The 25,581-nt window shown below is 36.6% G+C and overlaps 1 protein-coding gene across 1 annotated transcript in view; it reads left to right on the top strand.

The window, feature by feature from the left end:
• Positions 1 to 25,581, top strand: part of RAVER2 (ribonucleoprotein, PTB binding 2) — a 95,338-nt gene that overhangs the window by 21,591 nt on the left and 48,166 nt on the right. Inside the window, exons 2-5 of the mRNA XM_088022396.1 lie at positions 5,197 to 5,263; positions 10,178 to 10,647; positions 13,703 to 13,894; positions 23,424 to 23,550. Coding sequence (XP_087878522.1) covers positions 5,197 to 5,263; positions 10,178 to 10,647; positions 13,703 to 13,894; positions 23,424 to 23,550 — 856 coding nt within the window. The remainder of the gene's footprint in view (positions 1 to 5,196; positions 5,264 to 10,177; positions 10,648 to 13,702; positions 13,895 to 23,423; positions 23,551 to 25,581) is intronic.

Raw genomic sequence — 25,581 nt, 5'->3', positions numbered from 1 at the left:
AGCTTAGAAGAGAGGTTTGAAGGTGGAAGTAAGAATTTGGAGATCCCTGGCATGAAGATGGGACTGAAGGCATCTCAACTGATGCAGAAAAAACACTTGATAAAATTTAACACCCATTCCTGATAAAAACTCCTAGCAAGCAGAAATAGAAAAGAACTTCCTCAAATTTGAAGATTACTAGAAAAACCAAAGCAATCGTATTCCGTGGTGAAATAGTGAAAACTTTACCTCTGAGATTAGGAACAATGCTGGCATCACTTCCACTGAAGATTGTACTGGGAATTGTAACTAGCATAATATGGCTAACTGACCCAAAACTGATTAGTAGAAGGAAAATTTAAAAACCATTGGAACACAAAATGTCTTTATGATTTGGGTAGGAAAGGATTTCTTAAGGCACACAAAACACAAATGGTAAAGGAAAGATTTATAAATTTGGCTTCATTAAAATGACAAATTTCTCTTCACCAGGAAAACTCACAAATAAAATGACAGAACACATAGTAGGGGAACACATTTATAATATAGTTTCCAACAAAGAATTAGTATGCAGAATATATTTTTTAAAAAACTACAAATCAGGGGCACCTGGGTGGCTCAGTCATTAAGCATCTGCCTTTGGCTCAGGTCATGATCCCAGGGTCATGTGATCAAGCCCCGCATCGGGCTCCCTGCTCCATTGGAAGCATGCTTCTCCCTCTCCCACTCCCCCTGCTTGTATTCCTTCTCTTTCTCTCTCTCTCTCTTGCTGTCAAGTAAATAAATAAAATCTTAAAAAAAAAAAAAGAAACTACAAATCAGTAAAAGACAAATACAATAGAAAAATGGCCATCAAGATGAGTGTTTTCCAGAAAGGGAAATAAATGGCAAATAAACCTGAAAAGATGCCTATATAAGAGTTCTTCAAAGAAAGAGATTATATATAATATTTATATTAATATCTATTTATATTATATACAGATATACATAGAGCTATTGATTGATTGTGGGAACTAGTAAGTCCAGAATCTGTCAGGTATACCAGCAGGCTAGAAAGTCAATGTGTTGATGCTACCATCTTGAGGCAGGATTTCTTCTCCAGGAAACTTCAGTTTCTCAGTTTTTGCTCTTACAGCCTTCAGCTGATTAGATGAGGGCCACCTCACGTTATGTAAGGTTGTCTCCTTTACATAAAGTAAACTGATTGTAGATACTCACCACATCTAGAATCCTTCACAGCGACACTTAGATTAATGTTTAATTAAATAACTGGATACTATAGCCAAGTTGACACAAAACTAATCATCACAATGCCCTACCTTTACTAATTTGCATTCAAGCGAATGCAAATTAAGATCACAGTGAGGTACAATTTTATACCAACTAAATTGACAAACCTTAAGTATCTGGTAACACCAAGCATTGTACGGTTATGTATCAGTGGGACTCTCATATACTCTTCATGGGTACGTAAGCCGCTACAACCATTCCAGCAAACAAGTTGGCACTTTCTTACAAAAGTGTGTGCAGCCCACACATGGGGGAAAGTGGCAGGATGGGCTAGCAAAGGAATGCAGAAGTCAATGGAACAGTGTTGCTGATATTCTAGTCTTTAGGTTTGGTAGTGAGTTCCCAGGTGCTTATTTTATTATTATGCCTCATAACTTAATATGTTACAGACTAATCTTTTCGTATTATCAAATCACCTAAAATTTTAAAGGACAAGCAGCAAAAATATTTTTTTTCTAAAATGGAATTTGAAAGCAGAGTGCTTTAATCTGTGAAAGCCTTTCTTAGGAAAAAGAAATAAAAGTAAGTTGGAAAAGGGCTTAGGGGTGCCTGGGTAGCTCAGTCAGTTAAGCATCTGCCTTCAGCTCAGGTCATGATCCCAGAGTCCTGGGATAGAGCCCCGCATCAGGCTCCCTGCTCTGTGGGAGGCCTGCTTCTCCTTCTCCCACTCCCCCTGCTTGTGTTCCCTCTCTTGCTATGTATCTCTCTGTCAAATAAATAAATAAATAAATAATTTTTTTTTTTTTTAAAGGAAAAGGGCTTAGAAGACAGTGTGATTCGGGCTTAAAACTAAGGCTGGGTTTCATTGTGGCTGTTGATTCTCTCCCTAGGAAATATTTCGTATATGCAAAACTTTTCATTTAATTCCAGGGAGTAATAAGGAACATGGTCTGGAAATAGGTTGCTAAAGCTGTCTAATACCATCAGTTTTGATGAACTCATCTTACTGTAAGAAAGTTGTAACTGATATTCCTGGTCAGAAGGTGCTATTTTATTCCTTAAAATTGACTTGTAAGTTAATAGAAATGTCATAAAACTCAATTAGAATAGAGAGAATTTTAGTTGTTTGGGTTCTGTGTGATGGAGCATAGTCGAATTCTGGCAAATGGTTGTTAGGGCTCTCTTTCAGGTTTTAGGTTTTTAATTTGGCCAACTTACCGAGGCTCAAATTGAGGGGTGACCCACTTTTGCCTGGGTCAAAACAACCAGGATATGGAGGAAAACAATTGTTTTTGTTTTTGTTTTTCTCTTTGCAAAAAGCTTTGTAAGGTTTCCCAGCTGGCAAATTCTGTATCCCACAACTAATGCATAGAAAAGCTACAATTTGAAATAGGGGTATTTTGGAAATAAAATTTTTAAGTTGCAAAATGCATCTTTGCATACATAAGATCTCTGGTAATTCTCTCAGCTGAATGAGTAACATAACATGTCATTTGTTTACAGATACTTGATAATGTGAAGAGCAGTGTCATGTTTTCTTTATCTGGCATTTGACAGCTGTTAACTAGTGAAATGAGAGATTAGAGTCTGTGCCACTAAAAGCATGCACTGGATCCCTTCAAACAAAACTGTGCCACCTTCTATATTAAGGATTAAATTAGCCGATTGGCAAGATGTATATGCTATGCTATTGAGAGAGTTATATCTTCTTAATGAGTACACCATATGCTTTAAGTCCAAAGAAACACTAAAGCTTACAAGATAAAAAACTACCATAGTAAGATGTAAACTAATCTGTATATTGATCATATTTCTGTATAATTCATCAAACCCTATTTTATGAAATTGATAGTATATATGTTTTAAAACATATCTAATATTGACTTACTAATAGAGAATACTAAATTATCAACTTTACCTTTCTATAATTTCTTTTCATAGGTGATTATCTTTTTTTCCACCCAGCATTATGTTTTTATACTTTGCCTATTATATCATTCTTTCCCCCCTTGCATTGTGTTAAAAGGGAAAATATGTCCCAATTTGTAACTGTCCACTTATTATTTTCTATTTTGTGATCACATATTAGGGCACTAATGATATTGTGTTTGTAACTATTAGTGGTAGTATACTATTTTTAGTTAATTCTGGAGGGAATATATGGTAGTATGGTATAGGGGTTAAGGGTGCCAGACTGGTGAATCTCCACTCAGCAAGTTACTGGATTTTGCTCTGCTGTGGTTTTCTGATTTTTATTTATTTATTTATTTTCTATAAAGTTGTGTTTTTTTTTTTTAAGATTTTATTTTTAAGTAATCTCTACACCCAGCGTGAGGCTCAACCTTACAACCCTGAGATCAAGGGTCACATGCTCTTTACTGAGCCACCCAGGTGCCCCCACCCTTTTTTAAAGTTTATTTAAGTAATCTCTACACCCAATATGGGGCTTGAACTCACGACCCCAAGACCAAGAGTCAAGAGCATGCACTTTTCTGTCAGGTAGCCCTGTCAGTGTCAGGCCCGATTTCCCGATTTTTAATAAAAAAGGGTGAGTTCAGTGCTCTGGTACTTAATAAAAGCTAAATGAAAGTTAACTGTAATAACGGCAATAATAAGAATTCTTATTGAGTGAGTTTCTGTTGTGAACTTAACATACACACTTGTGTATGTTTAATTTATTCATATGCAAGATAGAACAAGTTGGCTATAACTTTCCAATCTAGGATCAGAAAGTCTACCTATGTGATAGTCCAGTTCCTTTAGAAAATAATAATTCCATCTGTTGTATATTATGAGTAAATTTTTCAAGTCCAAGTATCAATTCAGTGACAAAATCTGATTCACTTTAGTGTATATTTGCAAGCCTAGCATTTGCAGAGCAATAGAGGTTATATACAGATATATGAGATGGTTCCTGTACTCAAGTATTATCAATTTAACAGGAAGGATTAGGAATAGAAATCTGCTTTTTTAGGACCCCAGGTGGGTAAAAAACCAGAAGAAACGAGTTCAGACTGGATTAATAACGGAAGCAGAATGAACAAGAAAGCCAGTTTCAACATCTTGGGGAGCCAAGGGGAAATAAATTGAATTACATACATACCTTGGTGGTGGTTATTGTTTTTATACCCAGGGATCTCTAGGTTTGCAGTCTACCTGTATTAATTCTCTTTGCTGGTACTCCAGCATCTACAAGTGTATTACTTGTTTAAAACTCAGTATGTGTTGTATACGAAGAGAAATGTTTAATATTATTTCTGTAAGACAGGCATAAATAAAGTATGACCATTGTTAGCATAGAGGTGGTAGAGGTCTTATTCCGCAGAAAAGAACTGGAAAAAACTTGGGATGCCTGGGTGGCTCAGTCAGTTGGGTGTCTGACTCTTGATTTCAGCTCAGGTCATGATCTCAGGGTCATGAGATTGAGTGCCATGTTGGGCTCCATGCTGAGCATGGTGCCTGCTTGGGATTCTCTCTCTCCCCCTCTCTCTGTGCCAGAACCCTCCCCCCCAACTGCTTGTGCTCTCACTCTCAGTCATAATTAAGTAAATAAATGAATAAATAAAATTGGAAAAAACTTCATGAAAGAATATCTGAGCTGGATTTCAAAGGATGCATGCGATTTCAGGTGAAGTTTAGGAGCTTTAGTGTGGTATCTTTGCACCATGCAAGATCAAGGAAGGTATCAGCGTGAGTAGAGATTCAGAGTGAGGATTGTGCATGGCATCCTGGTGAAACAGTGAATGCCCACTGAGCAGAAACATGATCTATATGCAGGTTCTGTACTGGGAAATATACTTGGGAAGGTAGGTTGATGTCATATTTGGTGGGTCTGGAATGCCTTTAAGCTTAAACAAATACTAGAGATCCATGAAAGGTTTTTCACATGGCAGATGGTGGTGGTAGTGGTTGGCTAGTACGTCTGGATTATCCACACAAATCCAAACATTTGTGTGTTTATTTGAATTCATCTTTTGTCTCTTTCAGGAAGTTCACGATTTATTACAAGACTATGAGTTAAAGTATTGTTATGTGGACAGAAATAAGCGAACAGGTAAGATTGCAATTTTAAGCATCTGGTTTCATTTTGATTCTAAATGTGTGCATTATTAAACAAAAAAGTTTACTGTCTTTTCATTCATAAGATAATCTCTGTAATTCTTAAGCATTAAATCATATAAATGCTACTCATGATGTATTTTCTGAAGATAACATTAGTATCCTAAATTATAATCACATAATTAATATGTATGTCACTAGACACATTTTTATACAGAATTATCTAATATATGTTATGATGTTATAAATTTTTATAGGCTTGGTATCCTTCAGGTTTTTCATTGGAGTATATTTAAGATACGGTGTTATATTTCAGGTGTATAACTTTTTTTTAGGTGTACAGTATATTCCACAATTCTATACCTTACCCAGTGCTCACCACAATAAATGTAGTCACCATCTGTCACCGTACAGCATTACAGTGTCATGGACTGTTATTTCCCTATGCTGTACTTTTCATCTCCATCACTTATTTCATAGCTGGAAGTTTGTACCTCTGAATTTCCTTTATATATTTCATCCATCTCCCCCACATCCCCTCAGGCAACCAGCTTGCTCTCTGTATTTGTTTGTTTTTGTTTTTTTAAGTAAAGTCGATGCCCAACATGGGGGTCAAACTCATGACCCCTAGATCAAGAGTCACATACTCTACTGACTGAGCCACCCAGGTACCTGTTCTTTGTTTTTGTTTATTCATTTGTTTTTTAGATTCCACATATTAGTGAAATCATATAGTATTTGTCTCCCTCTGTCTGACTTATTTTACTTAGCATTATACCTTCTGGGTCTGGCCATGTGATTGCAAATGAAGATCTCATTCTTTTTTATGGCCAAGTAATATTCTGTTGTGTATATGTACACCATATCTTCTTTATCCATTCATCCATTAATGGACACTTGGGTTGCTTCCATACCTTAATTGTTGTAAATAATGCTGCAGTAAACAGGGGTGCATATATCTTTTCAAATTAATGTTTTCATTTTTTTATTAAATACCCAATAGTGGAATTACTATTACTAATTTTATTTTTTTTATTTTATTTTTCTAAAGATTTTATTTATTTATCTGAGAGACAGAGAGTGAGAGACAGAGAGCACGAGAGGGAAGAGGGTCAGAGGGAGAAGCGGACTCCCCACTGAGCAGGGAGCCCGATGCGGGACTCGATCCCAGGACTCCAGGATCATGACCTGAGCTGAAGGCAGTCACTCAACCAACTGAGCCACCCAGGCGCCCACTAATTTTAAGTTTTTGAGGAACTTCCATACTGTTTTCCACAGCGGCTGCACTAATTTACATTCCCATGAGAGTCCCCTTTTCTCCTCATCCTCATCAACACTTGTTATTTCTTGTCTTTTTGATACTAGCCATTCTGACAGGTGTGAGGTGATATCTCATTGTGGTTTTGATGTGCATTTCCCTAATGATGAGTGATGTTGAGCATCTTTTCATGTATCTGTTGGCATCTGTATGTCTTTGGAAAAATGTCTATTCAGGTCCTCTGCCTATTTTTTAATCAGATTGGTTTGTTTTTTTTGTTTTTGTTTTTGTAGGGTTTTTTTTTTTTTTTTTTTTGGTGCTGAGTTGTGTAAGTTTATGTGTTTGGGGTATCAACACTTTATCAGATATATCATTTTCAAATCTCTTCCCCCCGTTCATTAGGTTGTCTTTTTGTTTTGTTGATGATCTCCTTTGCTGGGCAAATTATTTTTGTGTAGACTCAGTAGTTTATTTTTGCTTTTGTTTCCCTTGCCTAAGGAGACGTATCCATAAATACGTTGCTAAGGGTGATGTCCAAGAGATAATTGCCTTTTTTTTTTTTTAACCACTAGGAGTTTTATGGGTTCAGGTCTCACATCTAGGTCTTTAGTTCATTTTGAGTGTATTTTGTGTATGGTGTAAGAAACTGATCCAGTTTCATTCTTCTGCATGTTGCTGTCTAGTTTTCTCAGCACCATGTATTGAAAAGACTTTCTTCCCTATTGTATATTCTTCCCTCCTTTGTTATAGATTAGTTGACCATATAGGTATAGGTTTATTTGGGGGCTCTCTGTTTCATTGGTCTATGTGTCTGTTTTTGTGCCAGTACCAAACTGTTTTGTTACTACAGCTTTGTAGTAGATCTTGAAATCTGGGATTGTGATACCTCCAGCTTTGTGCCTCTTTCTCAAGATAGCTTTGGCTTTTTGAGGTCCTTTGAGGTTCCATATAAATTTTAGGATTATTTGTTCTAGTTCTGTGAAAAACATTGTTTGTATTTTGTTAGAGATTGCTTTAAATCTGTAGATTGCTTTGGGTAGTATGGGCATTTTTGACAGTATTGGTTCTTCCAGTCCAGGAGCATGGGATATCTTTCCATTTGTCTGTGCCATCTTCAATTTCATCATTGTCATAGTGTTCAGAGTACAGGTCTTTTACCTGCCTGGTTAAATTTATTCCTAGGCATTTTATTCTTTTTGGTGCAATTATAAATGGATTGTTTTCTTTCTCTTTCCTGTTACTTCATTATTAGTGTACAGAAAGGCAATTGTTTTCTGTGTATTAATTTTGAATCCTGCAGCTTTACTGAATTCATTTATTCTAATAGTTTTTGGTGGAATCTTTAGGTCATCTGCAAATAGTGACAGTTTAACTTCTCCCTTACCAATTTGGATGAATTTTATTTCTTGTCTATTTGTTGTGGCTAGGACTTGCAGTAGTATGTTGAATGAAAAGAGTGGACATCATTGTCTTGTTTCTAATCTTAGAGAAAAAAACTTTCAGTGTTTTACCATTGAGTACGATGTTAGCTGTGGGTTCTTCATGAATGACCTTTATTTAGCTTAAGGTATCCCCTAAACACACTTGGTTGACAGCTTTTATCATGAACAGATGTTGAATTTTGTCAAATACTTTTTCTGCATCTATTGAGATGATTGTATGATTTTTATTCTTTGTTTTGTTAATGTGGTTTATCACATTGATTGATTTGTGAATACTGAACCTCCCTGCATCCCTGGAATCAATCCCACTTGATCAAGGTGAATGATCCTTTCAGTGTATTGCTGAATACACTTGCTAATATTTTGTTGAGGATTTTTGCATCTATATTCATCAGGAATATTGGTCTGTAATTTTATTTTTTCATAGCATCTCTGGCTGGCTTCTGTATCAGGATAATACTGGCCTCGTAGAATGTATTGGAAGCTTTCCTTCCTCTTCTATTTTTTTTTTTTTAAATAGTTTGAGGACAATCGGTATTCTTGCTTAAATGAAAAGTAGAATAAACCTGTAAAGCAGTCTGGTCCTGGACCTCTCTTTGTTGGAAGTTTTTGATTACCAACTCAACTCTGTTATTAGTAATTGGTCTGTTCAGATTTTCTATTTCTTCCTGATTGAATTTTAGAAGATGATACGTTTCTAGAAATGTATCCATTTCTTCTAGGTTGTCCAATTCGTTGGCATATAATTTTTTGTAGTATTCTCTTATAATCTTTCATACTTCTGTGGCGTTGGTTGTTAATTTCCCTTTCATTTCTGATTCTATTTATTTGTATCTTCTCTCTTTTTTTTTTCTTGATGAATCTGGTTAAAGGTTTAACAATTTTATCTTTTCAAAGAACCAGCTCTTGTTTTCATTGATCTTTTCTATTGTTCTTTTAGTCCCTAATTTATTTCTGCTCTAATCTTAATATTTTCTTCCTTCTGGAAAGAAGGCTGGCTCTGGGCTTTGTTTTTTCTTCCTTTTCTAGTACCTTTAGGTATTAGGTTAGATGGCTTGAGATTTTTCTTGTTTCTTAAGGTAGGTCTGTGTCCCTATACATTTTCCTCCTAGAACTGCTTTTGCTGTGTCCCAAAGATTTTGGACCATTGTGTTTTTATTTTCATTTGTTTTCATGTATTTTTAAATTTCCTTTTAGATTTCTTTATTCACCCATTGGCTGTTTAGTAGCATGTTATTTAGCTTCCATGTTTGTGGGGGTTTTTTTTGCATTTTTTTTCTTGTGATTGATTTCTTGTTTTATAACAATGTAATCAGAAAATATATGTGATAGGATTTCAATTTTCTTGAATTTATTGAAACTTGATTTATTCTGGAGAATGTTCCCTGTGAACTTGGAAAGAATGTATACTCTGTTGGTTGTGGATGGAATGTTCTGTACGTATCTGTTAAGTCCATCTGCTCTAATGTGTCATTCAAAGACATTGTTTCCTTATTGATTTTCTGCCTGGATGATCTATCTATTGATGTAAGTGAGGTTTTAAAGTCCCTTACTGTTACTGTATTACTGTCAGTTTCTTGCTTTGTGTCTGTTAATATTTACTTTATGTATTTAGGTGCTTCAGTATGAAAGAAAATTTTTAAGACTTCACAAAATTTTGCATTACATGTAGTTGGGGAAAATATGCAGTTTGAAAATATTGTAAAAATAAAAAACAAAACAGAACATTGTAGTAGATGTTATAGTGGAACTTTTTTTTTTCTAATTTTATTTATTTGAGAGAGAGAGCACGAGTGGGGTGAAGGGCAGAGGGAGAAGCAGACTGCTCTCTGAGCAGGGAGCCTGATGCAGGGCTTGATCCCAGAACTGCGGGATCACAAACCAAGCGGAAGGCAGACATCCAACCAACTGAGCCATCCAGGCACCCTGTGGAACCCCTAATATAATTCCTATACTTTAATTTGAGCCACTGGTCGTGAAATTGGTTAAGAGGGTAGCGTCAGTATTAAAAAGCACCTTGAAATAGAATAGAAATATGAGCGTGCTTTGCATGTGGTAGGAGTATTAGTTCTTGATACTTTTGTTTTGGAAATGTGTATGTGTGTACCAAGTCACAGATGAAAAATATGTTCCTTACTGTGGATCATAGTTAAAAAAGTTTGAAAACACTGGCTTAGAAAATTCTTTATTTCATTTTGTTGTCTTCTAGCTTTTGTTACCTTACTGAATGGGGAGCAAGCCCAGAATGCAATTCAGATGTTTCATCAGTATTCTTTTCGAGGAAAGGACTTAATTGTTCAGCTCCAGCCAACAGATGCTTTGCTGTGTATTACCAACTTGCCCACTTCTTTTACATTAGAAGAGTTTGAAGAACTTGTTCGTGCTTATGGAAATATCGAGAGATGTTTTCTAGTCTACAGTGAAGTTACTGGCCATTCCAAAGGCTATGGATTTGTGGAATACATGAAAAAGGACTTTGCTGCAAAGGCTAGATTGGAGTTATTGGGTAAACAATTGGGAGCATCAGCTCTCTTTGCACAATGGATGGATGTTAATCTATTGGCCGCAGAGCTCATTCATTCTAAGTGCCTTTGTATAGATAAACTCCCTAGTGACTACAGGGATTCAGAGGAGCTGTTGCAATTTTTTTCCAATATACATAAACCTGTGTTTTGCCAGGTATGTATTCTTAAGGTATCATTTGAAATATTTGAAAATTTCTGCCTATGTATTCTGCATGCACTCACAAATTTATTATACCTATGTGAATATCACAATGGATAATCTGAGTCTTCTTTAGTCTGTGATGAAGACTTTGAGGTCACTCTAAATGTTAAGTCAATTCCTTTTGTGGATGAGTCAACTTATATTATTATATAGTTAACTATGTCTTAGCAAACCCGTCACTTACTCATTCACCTCATTCCATCCATTTGTTGAGCCCTTCATCCACTGATCCATTCATCCATCCAAGTTTTACTTATTATCTTCTCTATGCCAGACACTATATTACTAAAAGTTAGAAATACAGAGAATGGAAACGTACTATCTCAATACCTTACAATTTTGTAGAAGGTACTGACAAGCAAATAATTATAAATCCTGTATAAAGATAATGTAATGGAAGATAGGAAAGTATTACGAGGTTTAAAAAGAATGTATAATTCTGTGTTAATGGGATTATGGTGAGACATTTAGAGAAGATCCTGAAAACTGACAACACTGGTAAGAATTTTCATGTACTTGATCAGTAAAATTAAATATATTCTAAATAAACAAAAATAAATACTGTATAACACTCCTTCCCTTGTAGGTGTTCGGCAGCAACTGATGAACTCTTTTCTCTCTTGCTTCCCTTAACTTCTTCCTTCCCTCTCTTCTCTCCTCCCATGCTCCTTTTCTTCTTACCACCTGTTCCCTGCCCCCACCACCCCACCATTTTTCTTTCATCATACATTTGTTGAGTCTCTACTATTACAGTAGAAAGTTTAGAGTTGTTATAGTTTTATATATATATAAATCTCCACACACACACACACACACACACAACCACATATATAATATATAACTACATATAATTATAATGTATTATATATCATGTTTGTATAAATATATTTTATATAGAAATATATATTATACATAACTAACTATATAACTATATTTAATACATATAACTATATTAATAATAGATTAATGCTACCATCTTTTTCTTATATTTCTACCCCTCCAATCCCAATATATGCATCAAAGTAACCATCTAAGAGCATCATAAAATTAGAAAATTTTGTGACAGATCTTTTATCAAATCTTTGCCCAGTTAGTTATTGAAAGCTGATAGATGGTGATGTCTAATCCATATCCTTTTCTTGGATACTAAAATTATACAGTGATGTTCTGTGGTCAAACAAAATTCTTTGTAGCTGTAGTTGAGGCCTTTGAAGGAAATGTGAGGGGAAAACCTATTTATCACAACTTGTATTTGAGTTATGAATCCCAGAGTTGGAAGGTACATGAGAGGTTCTCTAATCTAGGTTGCCAGGGGTAGAAAAATGTTTGTTACATTATTTGCGAGTGACCATTTAGCTTCTATTAAAATGTTTCAAAATAATGGAAAATTAACTAGATCTGAAGTCAGACCATTACATATTTGAATGGCTTTCCTACTGAATTGAAATATTCCTCTTTAAAACTACTGATGCTGTGGACTTAGATGATTTTGTCTTTTGAAAGAATTAAAATGGTATTATAATTTATATAGGCATGAAAGCTACCATAATGAACCAGGAATAATAATAAGTGTTTCAAAAGTTCTCAAAAGATTAATGAAACAACTTTATGATGCCTTTATCAGTGGATCTATGACATGCAGGCTCTTTTGCTTGGGAGGTTGACATGGACTATATTGAAGATAGTCTCTTACCTTGTGATCAAGGGACACCAAACACTGATGGCTTTTACAAATCTGGTCGTAATATCTGGTTTGGATTATAAGAGGAATGGGGTTGAGGAGAAATGTTTGGAGGCAGTAGATGTTTTCCCTTTCTGTCATGTGATTGGAAACAGTTTTGTGGAAGAAAAGACGTTTGAGGACAGTTTTAAAAGGAAGAATGTGAAGGAAAAATAGAAATTTGGTCTAACAATACAAGAAAGTAAAGCTTCAGAAATAAGACAGAAATTAAAAAAGACAGAAATTATTTAATTGTAATATATTAACTTATGAGATGTGAAATCCAAACAGGTGTTGTTGATGTGTCTTCTCAAAGACATAACATGCTTTTATCACATTTACCAGTTTATTGTGTGAATGTGTTTAAGATAATTCAGACTATTCAAAACTTAGAACTTTTTAGTGCCTTATTTTGTTCTTATTTTTGCTCTTTGTACCAGTCTTTACAGATTCAGGACTTTAGTATCTTCCTTTACACTCTTACACTTCCTTTACACTTACAGGTGGGTGACTGGAAATAAATCGAGTTCTACACTGCAGGAGTTTATTTAGGGCACATCCAGAAATAAAGCTTGTGTGTTGCATATGGCATTTTAACAAACCTGGGGCACAGTTTTCCCAAGTAAGGTTTGCTTTGGAAAACTTGACCAAATTCCTAAGATCTTCCCAAATTACTGAGTTAAAAGTTGAGTGTGGTTCCTCCTACATTTCTTTTCTTGATAATACAAACTTTAATTTACATAGATATGTGGTCAAATAATTGTTCAGTATCTTTCATTGTCCATGTATCTGGTAAATTTATTTTAAAGAAAGTTTTAGTTATTGTGTTTCCGTATTTTTCTGTGTCTAAATTATCAGTTATACATCTTTCTTAATATAGAGGGAATATTATCATTTGAGCTTTGGCTTTTAAAATAGAAAAATCAAAGAATTAAAAAGAAACTTGACAGAATCTTGTTTATCATCCTATCTTCAGGAAGGACTGTATCGAAGCAGCTAGTGAACTTTTATTTTTATTTATTTGTTTATTCATTTAAAAAGTAATTTCTACACCCAACTCGGGGCTCAAACTCATGACCCCGAGATCGAGAGTCACATGCTCTCCCAACTGAGCCAGCCAGGCATCCCACAACTAGGAAACTTTTAATTTTAGGGAGAAAGAATATATTATTTTCACCAGTGTCATGCTCTGATACATTTGTTTTTGAATCTGAAAATTATATACTGAAAATAAATATTTCTAACTGAATATTAGAATTCTCCTTTTAATAAAATGTATTAAATCAGCTTGCACAGGATGAAGGTAGTTATGTTGGTGGCTTTGCAGTGGTTGAATATAACACTGCGGAGCATGCTGAAGAGGTTCAGCAAGCAGCTGATGGTATGACCATCAAGGGAAGCAAAGTCCAAGTTTCCTTCTGTGCCCCCGGAGCACCAGGGCGAAGTACGTTAGCAGCATTGATAGCAGCTCAACGTGTGGTAAGTCTTTCGATCTTTATTAGGATGTAGAAAAATTCTAATACTATTTTAATCTATCCAAACCAGTTGACCATTCATTGGACTCTCATTATATTTCCATTACACAAAGACATTCTTCCTTTGAAAAAATTGGCTAAATGGTATCTCTGTCATGTCAAGCCAGGAGTCATTACAAAAGAAGAAATGGCATTTGGTAAAGTTTGTCCAAATAAATTTTTTGAAGGAATGTTCTATTCCAAATTTTGAGTGTTGTGTCTCTTTTTTCAAAGTGTTCGTAAGTATCCATAGTGCAAATACAGGAAGGCGTGTGCTTTGTTTTTGCTCACATGGCCCATTGTTACTACTTCTCTATTGTTAACTATCTGCTTATTCCTCTCTGGGCCTCTCTCATGTGAGATAGGGACTATTCCTTGTTCGGTTTTGACTCGAGGCACTTAGCATGGTAAATGCTCGTTGACTGAACTAAGGAAGGAATACGCTTTTTTTTAAAGATTTTATTTATTTATTTGACAGAGAGCGAGAGCAGGAACACAAGCAGGGGGAGTGGGAGAGAGAGAAGCAGGCTTCCCGCGGAGCAGGGAGCCCGATGCAGGGCTCGATCCCAGGACCCTGGGATCATGACCTGAGCCAAAGGCAGGTGCTTAACCGACTGAGCCACCCAGGTGCCCCGAAAGGAATACACTTTTGAGGGATGAGGGAAGAAGACTTCATGATGGAGGGCATTTGAGTGTGTGACATTAAAGTGTGATTTTTGAAATGTATTGGGAGTAGAGGATAGGAGTGCTAGTTAAACACAAATTTTGCATGAGATAGTATATTGAAAAAATTATTCTTTATCTGAAACCCAAGTTTAACTGGGCAGCCTGTATTTTTACTTGCTAAATCTGACAACTGTAGAGTGAGTTGAACAAAGGCTTTCAAGCAGTAGAATGAGGCAAATTCGCATGTGTCAAGGGGGGTGAGTGGTGCAGGTGGAGGAGTGTAGGAAGGGGTGCATGGTGAAATGGTAGGTTGATGCCAATCCGAGAGGAGCATTGAGCACTGGGGGAATGGAGATTGAATTTGGTAAGCAGAGGGGAGCTTTTGAGGTATATAAACAAGGTAGTGATGGGATCAGAGTTAAGCCATCAAGACATTGGTCTGAAAGTGGTTCATAGATGAACTGAGGAGGGAGGAAAAGAGAGGAGATTGCTCTTGGTCTCATATCTCTTGCCCTTCTTTTCCTGTTCTTTAACCTTACATCTGGCCCTGGATCCCTCCTCCCTTCTTTCGTAGTTTGTCCTTCCTCTCTCCAGTTCTGTCATTCTCCTGCCCTTGCTTGCATAAGTCACAACTTCAGCTCTTCTTCGACTGACAACATCGTGCCTCTGGTTAAATTGCCTCTGCTGGACCAGAATCACTGAGTTTAGAATTCTGAATCCATGCAGTCGCCTACTTCTGCACCAGGGCACTGTGTCCTCTCGAAGAGAAACAAATACCTACGTGGCTTGGTGCTACTACATATCTGTAATATACGTTAATGGCTGGTCCCAGCAAAACTTCAGCTCATCATCTCTCATCAGCTGCTCTTCCATTTTCTACAGCAACTATCTTGAACCTTCACTCTGTTTCTGCCTTTGTCCTTTCTATCAGCTGATCATGGCTCCTACTGTTTAGGAATACAAAGGTCATGTGCTGGATCGTTCATTCAACTCTTCCCATATTGCCCCAGGAAATGTGTCCCCATATTTTAAAAAAGATTTATTTATTTATTTATTTATTTAAGAGGGAAAGAGTGTGAGTGTGCATGGCAGGGATGGGTGGGTGGGGAGGAGCAGAGGGGGAGGGAGAGGGAGAAACTCAAGCAGACTCTGAGCTGAGCATGGAGCCCAATGTGGGGCTCCATCTCATGACCCTGAGATCACGACCTGAGCCGAAACCAAGAGTCGAACCCTTAATCTACCGTGCCACCCAGGTGCTCCTGTGTCCCCATTTTTACTTCCTTTTCTCTTCAGTAGCATTCATTCCACAGATACGTACTGGACACCCACTACATGGTAGGCACTGTTAGAGATGTTTATGATTCATCAGTGAACAAAATGGACAAAGATCCCCTCCTTGGAGGAAGAGCCATGCCTCATCCTTGCGGTGCTGGGCCTCATGACCAAGATCAAGGATCTTGATCCTTACCTTTCTACTTATTATCATTCCTTGCTCGCTCCCCTAGCTGCATCCCATCTGCTTATAAACATGTTCAGATCCTTTCCTTTAAAAAATGCTCTCTACATACTGGCCTTTATATTACTCTTCCTTCACCCCTGGAGCTTCTTGAACAATTAGGCTCCACTTCCTCTCATCATTTCTTCATTTCCCTCTCAGCCTGATGCACTGTGGCTTCTGCCTCCGCTATTCACATGAACCTGTTCTCATTAAGGTTAATAGAGATTTCTCCATATTCAGGTTGAATAGGTGTGCTATTTAGTCTTTTATTGCTTGGTCTCTTTAAAAGTCTCCACTCTAGAATTCTACCCCACCATTCTTCTCCCTAACCCTTCCTTCCCCTTCTTTTTCCCTAAGGGCTGGTATGAGTAGACGTGTGTATTTGGCTTTCTCACTTTCTTCTTCTTGTGTACTCCAACAGTCCCAGTTACTGCCTATCAGCAATGACTTGCAAGTGCCTATTTTTGGACCCATTTGCCCTCAGCACAAAATCTGTATTTCCAAATAATTATTAAGCATCCCACCTTCATGTTCTATAAGTAGTTCAATTTCAACATTCCCAAAAGAAAACTATCTTTTCTCTGGAACTTGCTTGTCTGTGTTCTGTGATGTTGGGCTGGACTTGCTGAGTTTGCAATTCTGAATCCATCCAGTCGCCTGCCTCTGCACCAGGGCACTGTGCTCCCTTGGAGAAGAACAAACACCTACATGGCTTGATGCCACTACACATGTGTGACATACACGTATAATTCTGTGTTCTGTGTATGGCACCCATTCCCCCAAACTAAAATTATCTGAATCAGCAACTCAGTTAATCATGATGGGTCTCTTTCACCTGCTCCCCAAATCTAGATGTTGAAAATATTAGCAAATCCTTTCAGTTGCACATCCTAACATCTCTTCAATCCTTGAGGCTTGTCAGCATCTTCATTACTTCACTCAGGATCTCCTCTTTTCTCACCTAGATGATGAAAATAATCGCCTGTGTAGTCACCACTATCATTCGTCTTCCACAGCGCCTCAAGACTGATCTTTTCCATCCTCAAATCAGATTGTGTCATTTGCTTGCTTAATATTCTCTAATATTAAGAATTTAATATTCTTTAATATTAATTTAATATTAACTTGCCTGTGTAAGTTCAGGTTCCTTTGCATGGCCTGCAGGGCCCTTCATGATTGAGTATCAGTGACGATGAGAAATCTTAAATGTTTCTCAATCTTAGAAGTAATGCCTTTGCACTGATGCTTTCGACAGATTCTTGGTTTTCTGAGATTAAAAAAAATCATAAATAGGTACTGAAATTTATCCAAGTATTTCTATAACTATTCAGACAATCATGTGATTTCTTAATCCATTCATGTGCTGAATCACACTGATAAATTTCCTAATGTTAAACCATCCTTCCATTATAAACTCTAATTGATAACATTTTTTCCAATGCATTATTTGACTTGATTGGTTAATATTTTGTTATGTGCACATGTGCTCATAAGTGAAAAATGCTTAAAATCTTGTGTACCATCATTTATTTTGCAAGCAAGGAAATACTGACCTTATTAAATGACTTAACTATTTTTTTCTCCGTCTCCCCCTTTTCTTTCTATTTCATGGATCAACGCATGTAAAATAGGGCTTACCTATTCTTTGAAAGTTTGTGAAGTCTCATGCATGAAATCATGTAGACCTAGTCCTGGAGCCTCATACAGAGAGAAACCATTGGTTACCACTTAAGTTTCTTCTACAGATATTTAGAAATTTTAGTTTTAGTTTTCTCTCTATGGCTTATTGGCATTTGATTATATTCTATAGATTCATCCATGTTGTCTATGTTTTCAAATTTATTGGCACATACTCATTTATAATATTATTTTTAAGATTTGTTCTGTCTTCAGGCTCCTGAAGTCCTGGGATCGAACCCAACATCAGGCTCCCTGCTTGGCTGGGAGCCTACCTCTTCCTCTCCCTCTGCCCCTCACCCCACTTCTGTTCTCTCTCTCACTCACTCTCTCAAATAAATAAAACCTTTAAAAAAATAAAATTGTTTTGTTCTAATTTTTGTTGTGTATTTTATTTGCCTTTCTTTCTTTCTTTTTTTTTTTTTTTTTGAGAGACGAGTTGGGCCGGGGGCAGAAAGAGTGAGAGAGCGAATCCCAAGCAGACTCCACACTGAGCGCGGAGCCTGCTAAAGCAGGGCTCAATCGATCCCATGACCCTGAGATCATGACCTGAGCTGAAATCAAGAGTTGACACTTAACCGACTGAGCCACCCAGACACCCCTTCTTTGATCAGTCTTAAAAAAGATTTCCCTGTTTTGTCTTTTCAAAGAAACACCTTTTGTTCTGTTATTTCTATCTTTTGCTTATTTCTGCCCTTTTTTAATTTTAATTCCAGCATAGATAACATACAGTGTTTTATTAGTTTCAGGTGTACAATATATTGATTCAACAATTCTATACATTACTCATTGCTCCTCATGATAAGTGTAGTCTTAATCCCCATCACCTCTTTCACCCACCCCCACCTACCTCCCCCCCTGGGAACCATCTGTTTGTTCACTATAGTGAAGAGTCTGTTTCTTAGTTTGTCTCTTTGTTTTCTTTGTTAGTGTCATAAATTGCACATAAGAATGAAGTCATGGGGTATTTGTCTTTCTCTGATCTATTTCACTTAGCATTATACTTTTTAGATCCATTCACGTTGTTGCAAATGGCAAGATTTCAATCTTTTTTTGGCTGAGTAATATTCCTTTGTGTGTGTGTGTGTGTGTGTGTGTGTGTATCTCACCTTTTCTTTATTCATTCATCTATCAGTGGACACTTGGGCTGCATCCATATCCTGGCTATTATAAATAATACTTCAGTAAACATAGGGGTGTATGTATTTTTTCAAATTAGTATTTTTGTATTCTTTGAGTAAATACCCAGTAGAGGAATTACTGGATCATACAGTAATACTATTTTTAATTTCTTGAGTAACCTCCATACTGTTTTCCACAGTGGCCTTATCTTTATAATATCCTTGGTTTTTTTTTTTCTTCTTTGGGTTTACTCTTTCTCCTCTGTCTTTATTGATATTAACACTTAGCACCTTTGTTTTCAATCTGTATTGTCTGTATTGTTTTCTGATTATTTAAATCAAGTTTCTTTTTAACTAATGCTATACTTATGTATCCTAAATTTTATTTTATTTTGGCTTTTTAAATTTTTCTTTCATTTCTAGTTAACATACAGTGTTATATTAATTTCAGGTGTACAATATAGTGATTCCACAACTCTATACAACGTGTCATAAATTTTAGATTATAAGTGTTTCAAATTGTTCTATGATTTCCTTTTCAACGTAAAGCTTAATTACTTTTGTTTTTCAGTTTATATCCACTTAGGAATTTTAAAAAACTATTCTTCTGACATAGATTTGTAATTTATTGCATTGTGGTCAGAGAATCTAGTCTCTCACATTGATTTGGGGGGAGGGGATATTGTGGCTGCATTTTGTTTTGGTGCATGGTTACTTTCTGTGAATGTGTCCTGTATGCTCAAAAACAATCCAGTCTATGTTTGTGGGTTACAAAGTTATATGTGCATATATGTGTGTATAAGTAATAGTTTGAGCTTATTAATTGTGACTCAAGTCTTCTATATCTTTGCTTATTTTTTTCTGTTTGATCTGTCAGTGTCTGAGAGGAATGTATTAGAAATTACCATGTATAATTGTTGAGTTTTCTTTTTCTCCTTATTCTATTAGTTCTTTCTCCATAGATAGATAGGTATAGGTATTATTAATTATCAGGTACACATTTGTTTCTGGTCATATTGATTATTTTACCCCTCTGTGTGTTTTTCTGATGTTAGAGTTAGTTGCTACTTCAACTTTCTTTTGGTTTATATTTGCCATCCCTTTATTACCAAGCTTTCTGTACATTTTATTTTAGGTATGTGTCTTATAGGTAACATGTTGCTCTAAAAACATGTTTTAAAAAATCAAATTAAAAAAATCTGTCTTTAATTGGTACATTTAGCCTACTTAAATATGTAGTGATGCTCATTCTCTTATATCATGTTTCCTTTTAACTATACTTTGTTCTTCCATTTTCATTTTCCATCTACTATTGGATAAATAAGAATTTTCTTTGAGTGTGGGTTGTCCTGGGGAGCAGGTGGGAATAGGTAAGCATCTCTGAGACAGGAAAAAGGAAACCCCTCAGACAGCAAACCCGAATGTGCCTTCCTTAATGTCACCCCTTTAAAAGTGAAAATTAAATGGAATTCTGCATTTTCCACCTGAGGATGGCAGTTTGAGAATTAAACTGGTTGAGTGCATACCTCTGTTGGAGCAGTGGTCAACAAGGGAGAGGTTGTATCGACTGACAGTTGGATTCTTGGCTGGTCCATTCCATACAAATTCTTCTCTAGAAAGGCAGGGACCTGTGTCCTGTATCTTGGTATTCCTCCTCAGCATCAATCATACTCTTTTACACTAGACACCAGATGTTTGTTAAATGAGGTTTTTAGATTATCTGAGGCCCCTAAGATCAAGAAGCAGTTGGAGGGCTAAGGTTTTGTAGATGAGAAAAAAAAAGCCATAGGAAATAACTAGTAAAAAAAGAGGAAAAAGAAATTTCTTCTTCACATTTGAGAATAATGTGTTCTGTCTTTATCCTATTGGTGATTGCCCCTAACTTATTTACCCCCCTAGACTTGTCGGTATCCCTTTCTTCCCACTTAAGTCAATCTTACCTCCATCTGACTTCCTTCTTCCTTATCCCACCTACCACCATATTGGTGTCTACATTTTAATTTTAGGATTGCCTAAAGTATTTTTTTCCCATGGTACTGGATTTTATATGCAAGAGTGAAATCAACTATGCTATTACATACCTTCGTTTGCACATATCATGTAATATGGTCTTGCATTTACTGCATCTCGTCTCATTTTCAGAGAAGGTATTAATGTAAAAACTTTTGAGAATTTGTGTAGTTGGGAATATTATTTCTTTCACATATTTAAATAATAACTTAGCTGAATATAAAAATATTAAAAATGTAGATTCAAAGTTCTTCCTTTGGCACTTTGGAAATACTAATTTGTTGTCTTCTTAAATCCACTGTTGATGCTTTGAGGAAGAAGATGGTATTAATTCATTTCTTGTTCCTTTGGAAATACGTTCTTTCTCAGTAGAAGCTTCTCGCATTTTTTCTTTAGCTTTGATGTTCTTAAGTTTCAAACCCAAAAATGTGACTACGTGTGTTTTTTCCTTATCCATCATCTTTGGAATGCCGTAACTCCTTTCATTCCACGTTCTTTAATTTTTCTTTAATAACAAGAAATTCTCAGCCATTATTTCTTCAAAGATCCCCTTCTTCTTTCTTCTCCTTCAGGGACTCCTATTTTATACAGGTTGACATTTCCAGCCTCTTTATTGCCTTCCTTTTTCTCTTTTGCTTGTGTTTTTTATTTCCATGTTTTGTTTTGTTTATTTGCATTTTCCGCTTTATCCTTTGCCTGTGTCATCTTAGAGCTTTCTTTTGAACTGATCTTTCAAGGCACTCTTTGGTTTTTCAACCACACATATTATATTTATCTGTTCATGCACAGGATAGAGGTTAAGAATAATGCTCTGTACGAGTTTCTTCGGTTTCCTTGTCTATAGAATAGTGATAATAGTACCATGCTGTAGAGTTGTTTAGGAGGACTACATGATATAATCCATGTCAAGTGCATAGAACGATGTCAAGTATGCAGTGAGGGCTGCTTTTTTTCTTTTTTTAACATTTATGTTTTTCATACCCAGTATTTCTAATTAGTTATTCTTTGTAACTGCTTGTCCTTGATTCACGTTACTAATGAAAAATTTTTAAGTGTATCGATTATCTCTATTACTATGTAGTGTTCTTATCATTTCGTATCCATTAATTCTGGTTTGTCTATTACAGGTGGTTCAGTTTGTTACTTATAATTTTTAATGGCTACATTCTCCAGATGTCTAGCTGTGGTCTGTGAATACATATTTCCCTGGGAGGGTTTCAGTTTCCTTGTATGTGGGTGTTTAGAAGTCGAGGGAGTGGAGGATGGACAGGTGAGAGCGAAAGCCTGTTCATTTTAGCTAGGGTTTAGCAAATGCAGATGAGGAGCTAGGGCTGAGAACCTCTCCTTTACTGTCTGTCCTTGACCACAGCCCTTTTCCCACCCCAACCAGACAACCCTGCACCTTGGAGAAACTCTTAATTCAGTGGTCCTGTGACTGTCACTAGGTTAATGCTGCTGGTTCCCCTCCGTGTGCTGGCCAGGAAAGCCCTCATTACAGTCGCACAGTCAAAAGCCCATCCCAAACTGGCTGTAGACCCAGGCTCTCTCATGCTCCCTGCAGAAGTCTCTCCCTCCACATTGAGACCCGCCACCTTCTATCTCTCCAAGGGAGTTCTCACAGATTTTGTGTGTGGTTCTCAGATCTGTCACCCCTTCCCTCTCATGTTCACAGTATCTGGGTTTAGTTAGAGAGGGATTCCACTCGTATTATTAGTTCTCCATTTTGTTATGACTAGTTTATAGTATTTTATAACCATATATTAATATTCTCATCTATCAGGTTGGTTTTTGAAACTGAAAACAATTTCATATTTTTAGGAAGCTACCTAATCACATGTATGTGAGTCCAGTTCAGCTTTGTCTCAGAAGATGAAGTTAAGACTTTTATTATAAGAAAAATTTTGGGAACGCCTGGGTGGCTCAGCCATTAGGCGTCTGCTTTCGGCTCAGGTCATGATCCCGGGGTCCTGGGATCGAGCCCCACATCGGGCTCCCTGCTCGGCGGGAAGCCTGCTTCTCCCTCTCCCACTCCCCCTGCTTCTGTTCCCTCTCTCGCTGTGTCTCTCTCTGTCAAATAAATAAATAAAATCTTTAAAAAAAAATTTTGTTTGTAAGGCAACCCACATTATTATGCTTTAGATAAACATTATAGTACGGCTCTTCTGTGGTATGAAGTATTCATACTGTGTCAACAAATTATCTCCCCATTAATAAATTCAGATTCCCTTGAAATTTTTCCACTTGTATGAAGAGATTTATCTTACTAAATTGTTAGTCCTCTTAAAGCCAATTTGTATTTCATGGAGACATTTTATGAGGATTTCAATATATGATGTACAGTGGAATATCTTGGCATTATAATTGAGAATTGTGATAGAATATATACAAGAATGTATCATGTAGAGCAATGTGCATTTATCATAAAGATCAGGGGAGTGAGAATTTCTGGAAGAAAGCCTTTAAAACTGCATCTTTCACACCTATCCTTGTTCTAATGTTTCCTGTTTCTATATTTATTGAAGATGCACAGTAATCAAAAAGGCTTACTTCCAGAGCCAAATCCTGTACAAATTATGAAAAGTTTAAACAATCCCGCCATGTTACAAGTTCTTCTACAACCCCAGCTCTGCGGGCGAGCTGTTAAACCAGGTAAGCACATGGATACAGAGTAAACATAGAATGTTGGCATGAAGCCAATTTGTGCCGTTTTGCATGAAAAACACATTAAATTAGTCCAAAAATATTTTTCTAGGACTTGTCAGTGAATTTTAATTAATGATCTGGGCTGATAATATGTTTTCACTATTTTTGGTAGATATAGGCTGCTTATGTGTTTCCTAATTTCTTTTTAGTAAATGTTAAATATTAAAACCAGCTTAGCTCTTTGTTGACAGGAATTTAGAGACCAGATAATTAACACATTGTGTTGTTGTGGATTGTATCAACAAAGGATATGCTACTTTTCCATGTAATATTTTTAGCAGAATTACTTTGTTCAAACGTGTTAAAGGTATGTTTCCTCTTTCCTCTTTTCTGTCGAAAAGATGTTTCACTCTGTAGAAAATGAAAAAAATACTATGGAAATCTTTATAATATTGGTATATACTAAATATCTACCTATTTAGTATTCTTCCTCTGGTAAGAGCCCACCTCTTGAAATGCACAACTATATATACATAAAATGTATATTTTAGCCTTATGAAGTGAATTTTTATATTCAACACTAAAGTTTAGCATAAAAAATGTTTAAATATACTTATTGTTTCAACCCCAACTGGTCTAACACCAACTACTGGACTGCAATTCGGTTCTAGCACTAACTACCCAGGGTTAGCACAGACCCCACAAGTTAAGGGCTTAGTCATCCACAGGTCTGCTCCTACTTCACGCACCAGCTGCAAGCTCAGGGGGTCCCCCAAACCACCTGTGTTTCTGACCAACTGGCCACAGATTTTGGGGGGTTCAGGTTTGATGATTTGCTAGAACAACTCATAGAACTAAGGAAAGCACTGTACTTGTGATTATAGTTGTATTATAAAGGACAGAACTCAGAAATGGCCAAGTGAAGATACTCTTACAGCTAGGTCTAGGAGGGCCCCGAATGCAGAGCTTTTATGCTCTTTTCCCCTGGAATCAGGGCATACTACCCTCCCAGCACATCTGTGTATTCATCAACCAGGGATCTCCACTGAATTAAATTTGACGTCCAGAGTTTTACTGGAGTTTCATTAGGTAGACCTGATCGGCTGTTAGTGAACTGAACCTCCAGTTTCCCTCCACTCTCTGGAGGTCAGGAGGTCAGGCTGACACCACGGGACCCAACGCCCCAGCCCTCTAATCACATGGTTGGTGTTTCTGGCATTGACCAGCCCCATGGCAGGGTCCACCTTGAGTCACCTCATTAGCCTAACAAAGACACTCCTATCACTCAGAAACTTCTAAGTATTTAGAGTTTTCCTTCCAGGAACCAGAGACAAAGACCAGTTAAATTTTTTATTATACAACAATATTCATAGTAAGTATATCCTATAATCATCAACTATTTGTATGTAAGAAGCAGCGGTTAAAGGTTTTCTGGCTCAGCCTGTTACATAATCAGATATCTTTTCTACAGTTTTAATGGTATAGAGACATGTGTTTATGTCTTGACCACCCAAAGCGTAAGAGGCTCATTATTTCCCAAGGCAGCCCATTCCCTAGTTGGACAAAGTTAATAATGAGGTTTGGTTTTTTTTTTATATTAGATGGTAAACCCTATAATTTTAGTGATTTATTCTAGTTCTTCCTCTGAAGAAACAGAGAATAAGTCTATTGCTTCTTCCCTAAGAAAGGACTTCTAGTAATATTTGAAGACCACTATCATGAAACCTTAGTCATTTTCTTGTTTTCCCTGTCTTTTATTCTCCAGGTCAATGGTCTTTTTGAAATTTATTTATTTTTTGGTGGTGCCTGGGTGGCTCAGTTGTTAAGCGTCTGCCTTCAGCTCAGGTCATGGTCCCAGGGTCCTGGGATCGAGCCCCGCATCGGGCTCCCTGCTCAGCGGGAAGCCTGCTTCTCCGTCTCCCACTTCCCCTGCTTGTGTTCCCTCTCTTGCTGTGTCTCTCTCTGTCAAATAAATAAACAAAATCTTTAAAAAAAAATTTCTTTTTGACTATGCAGTGCTATCAGTGAATTTTGAGC

The sequence above is a fragment of the Eumetopias jubatus genome, unplaced genomic scaffold (genome assembly GCF_037043125.1).
Source record: "Eumetopias jubatus isolate StellerSeaLion01/CBP00866 unplaced genomic scaffold, mEumJub1_p1.0 scaffold_4, whole genome shotgun sequence".
Lineage (NCBI taxonomy): Eukaryota > Metazoa > Chordata > Mammalia > Carnivora > Otariidae > Eumetopias > Eumetopias jubatus.
Note: the sequence above shows the minus strand (reverse complement) of the source record. Positions and strands in the feature narration are given on the sequence as shown.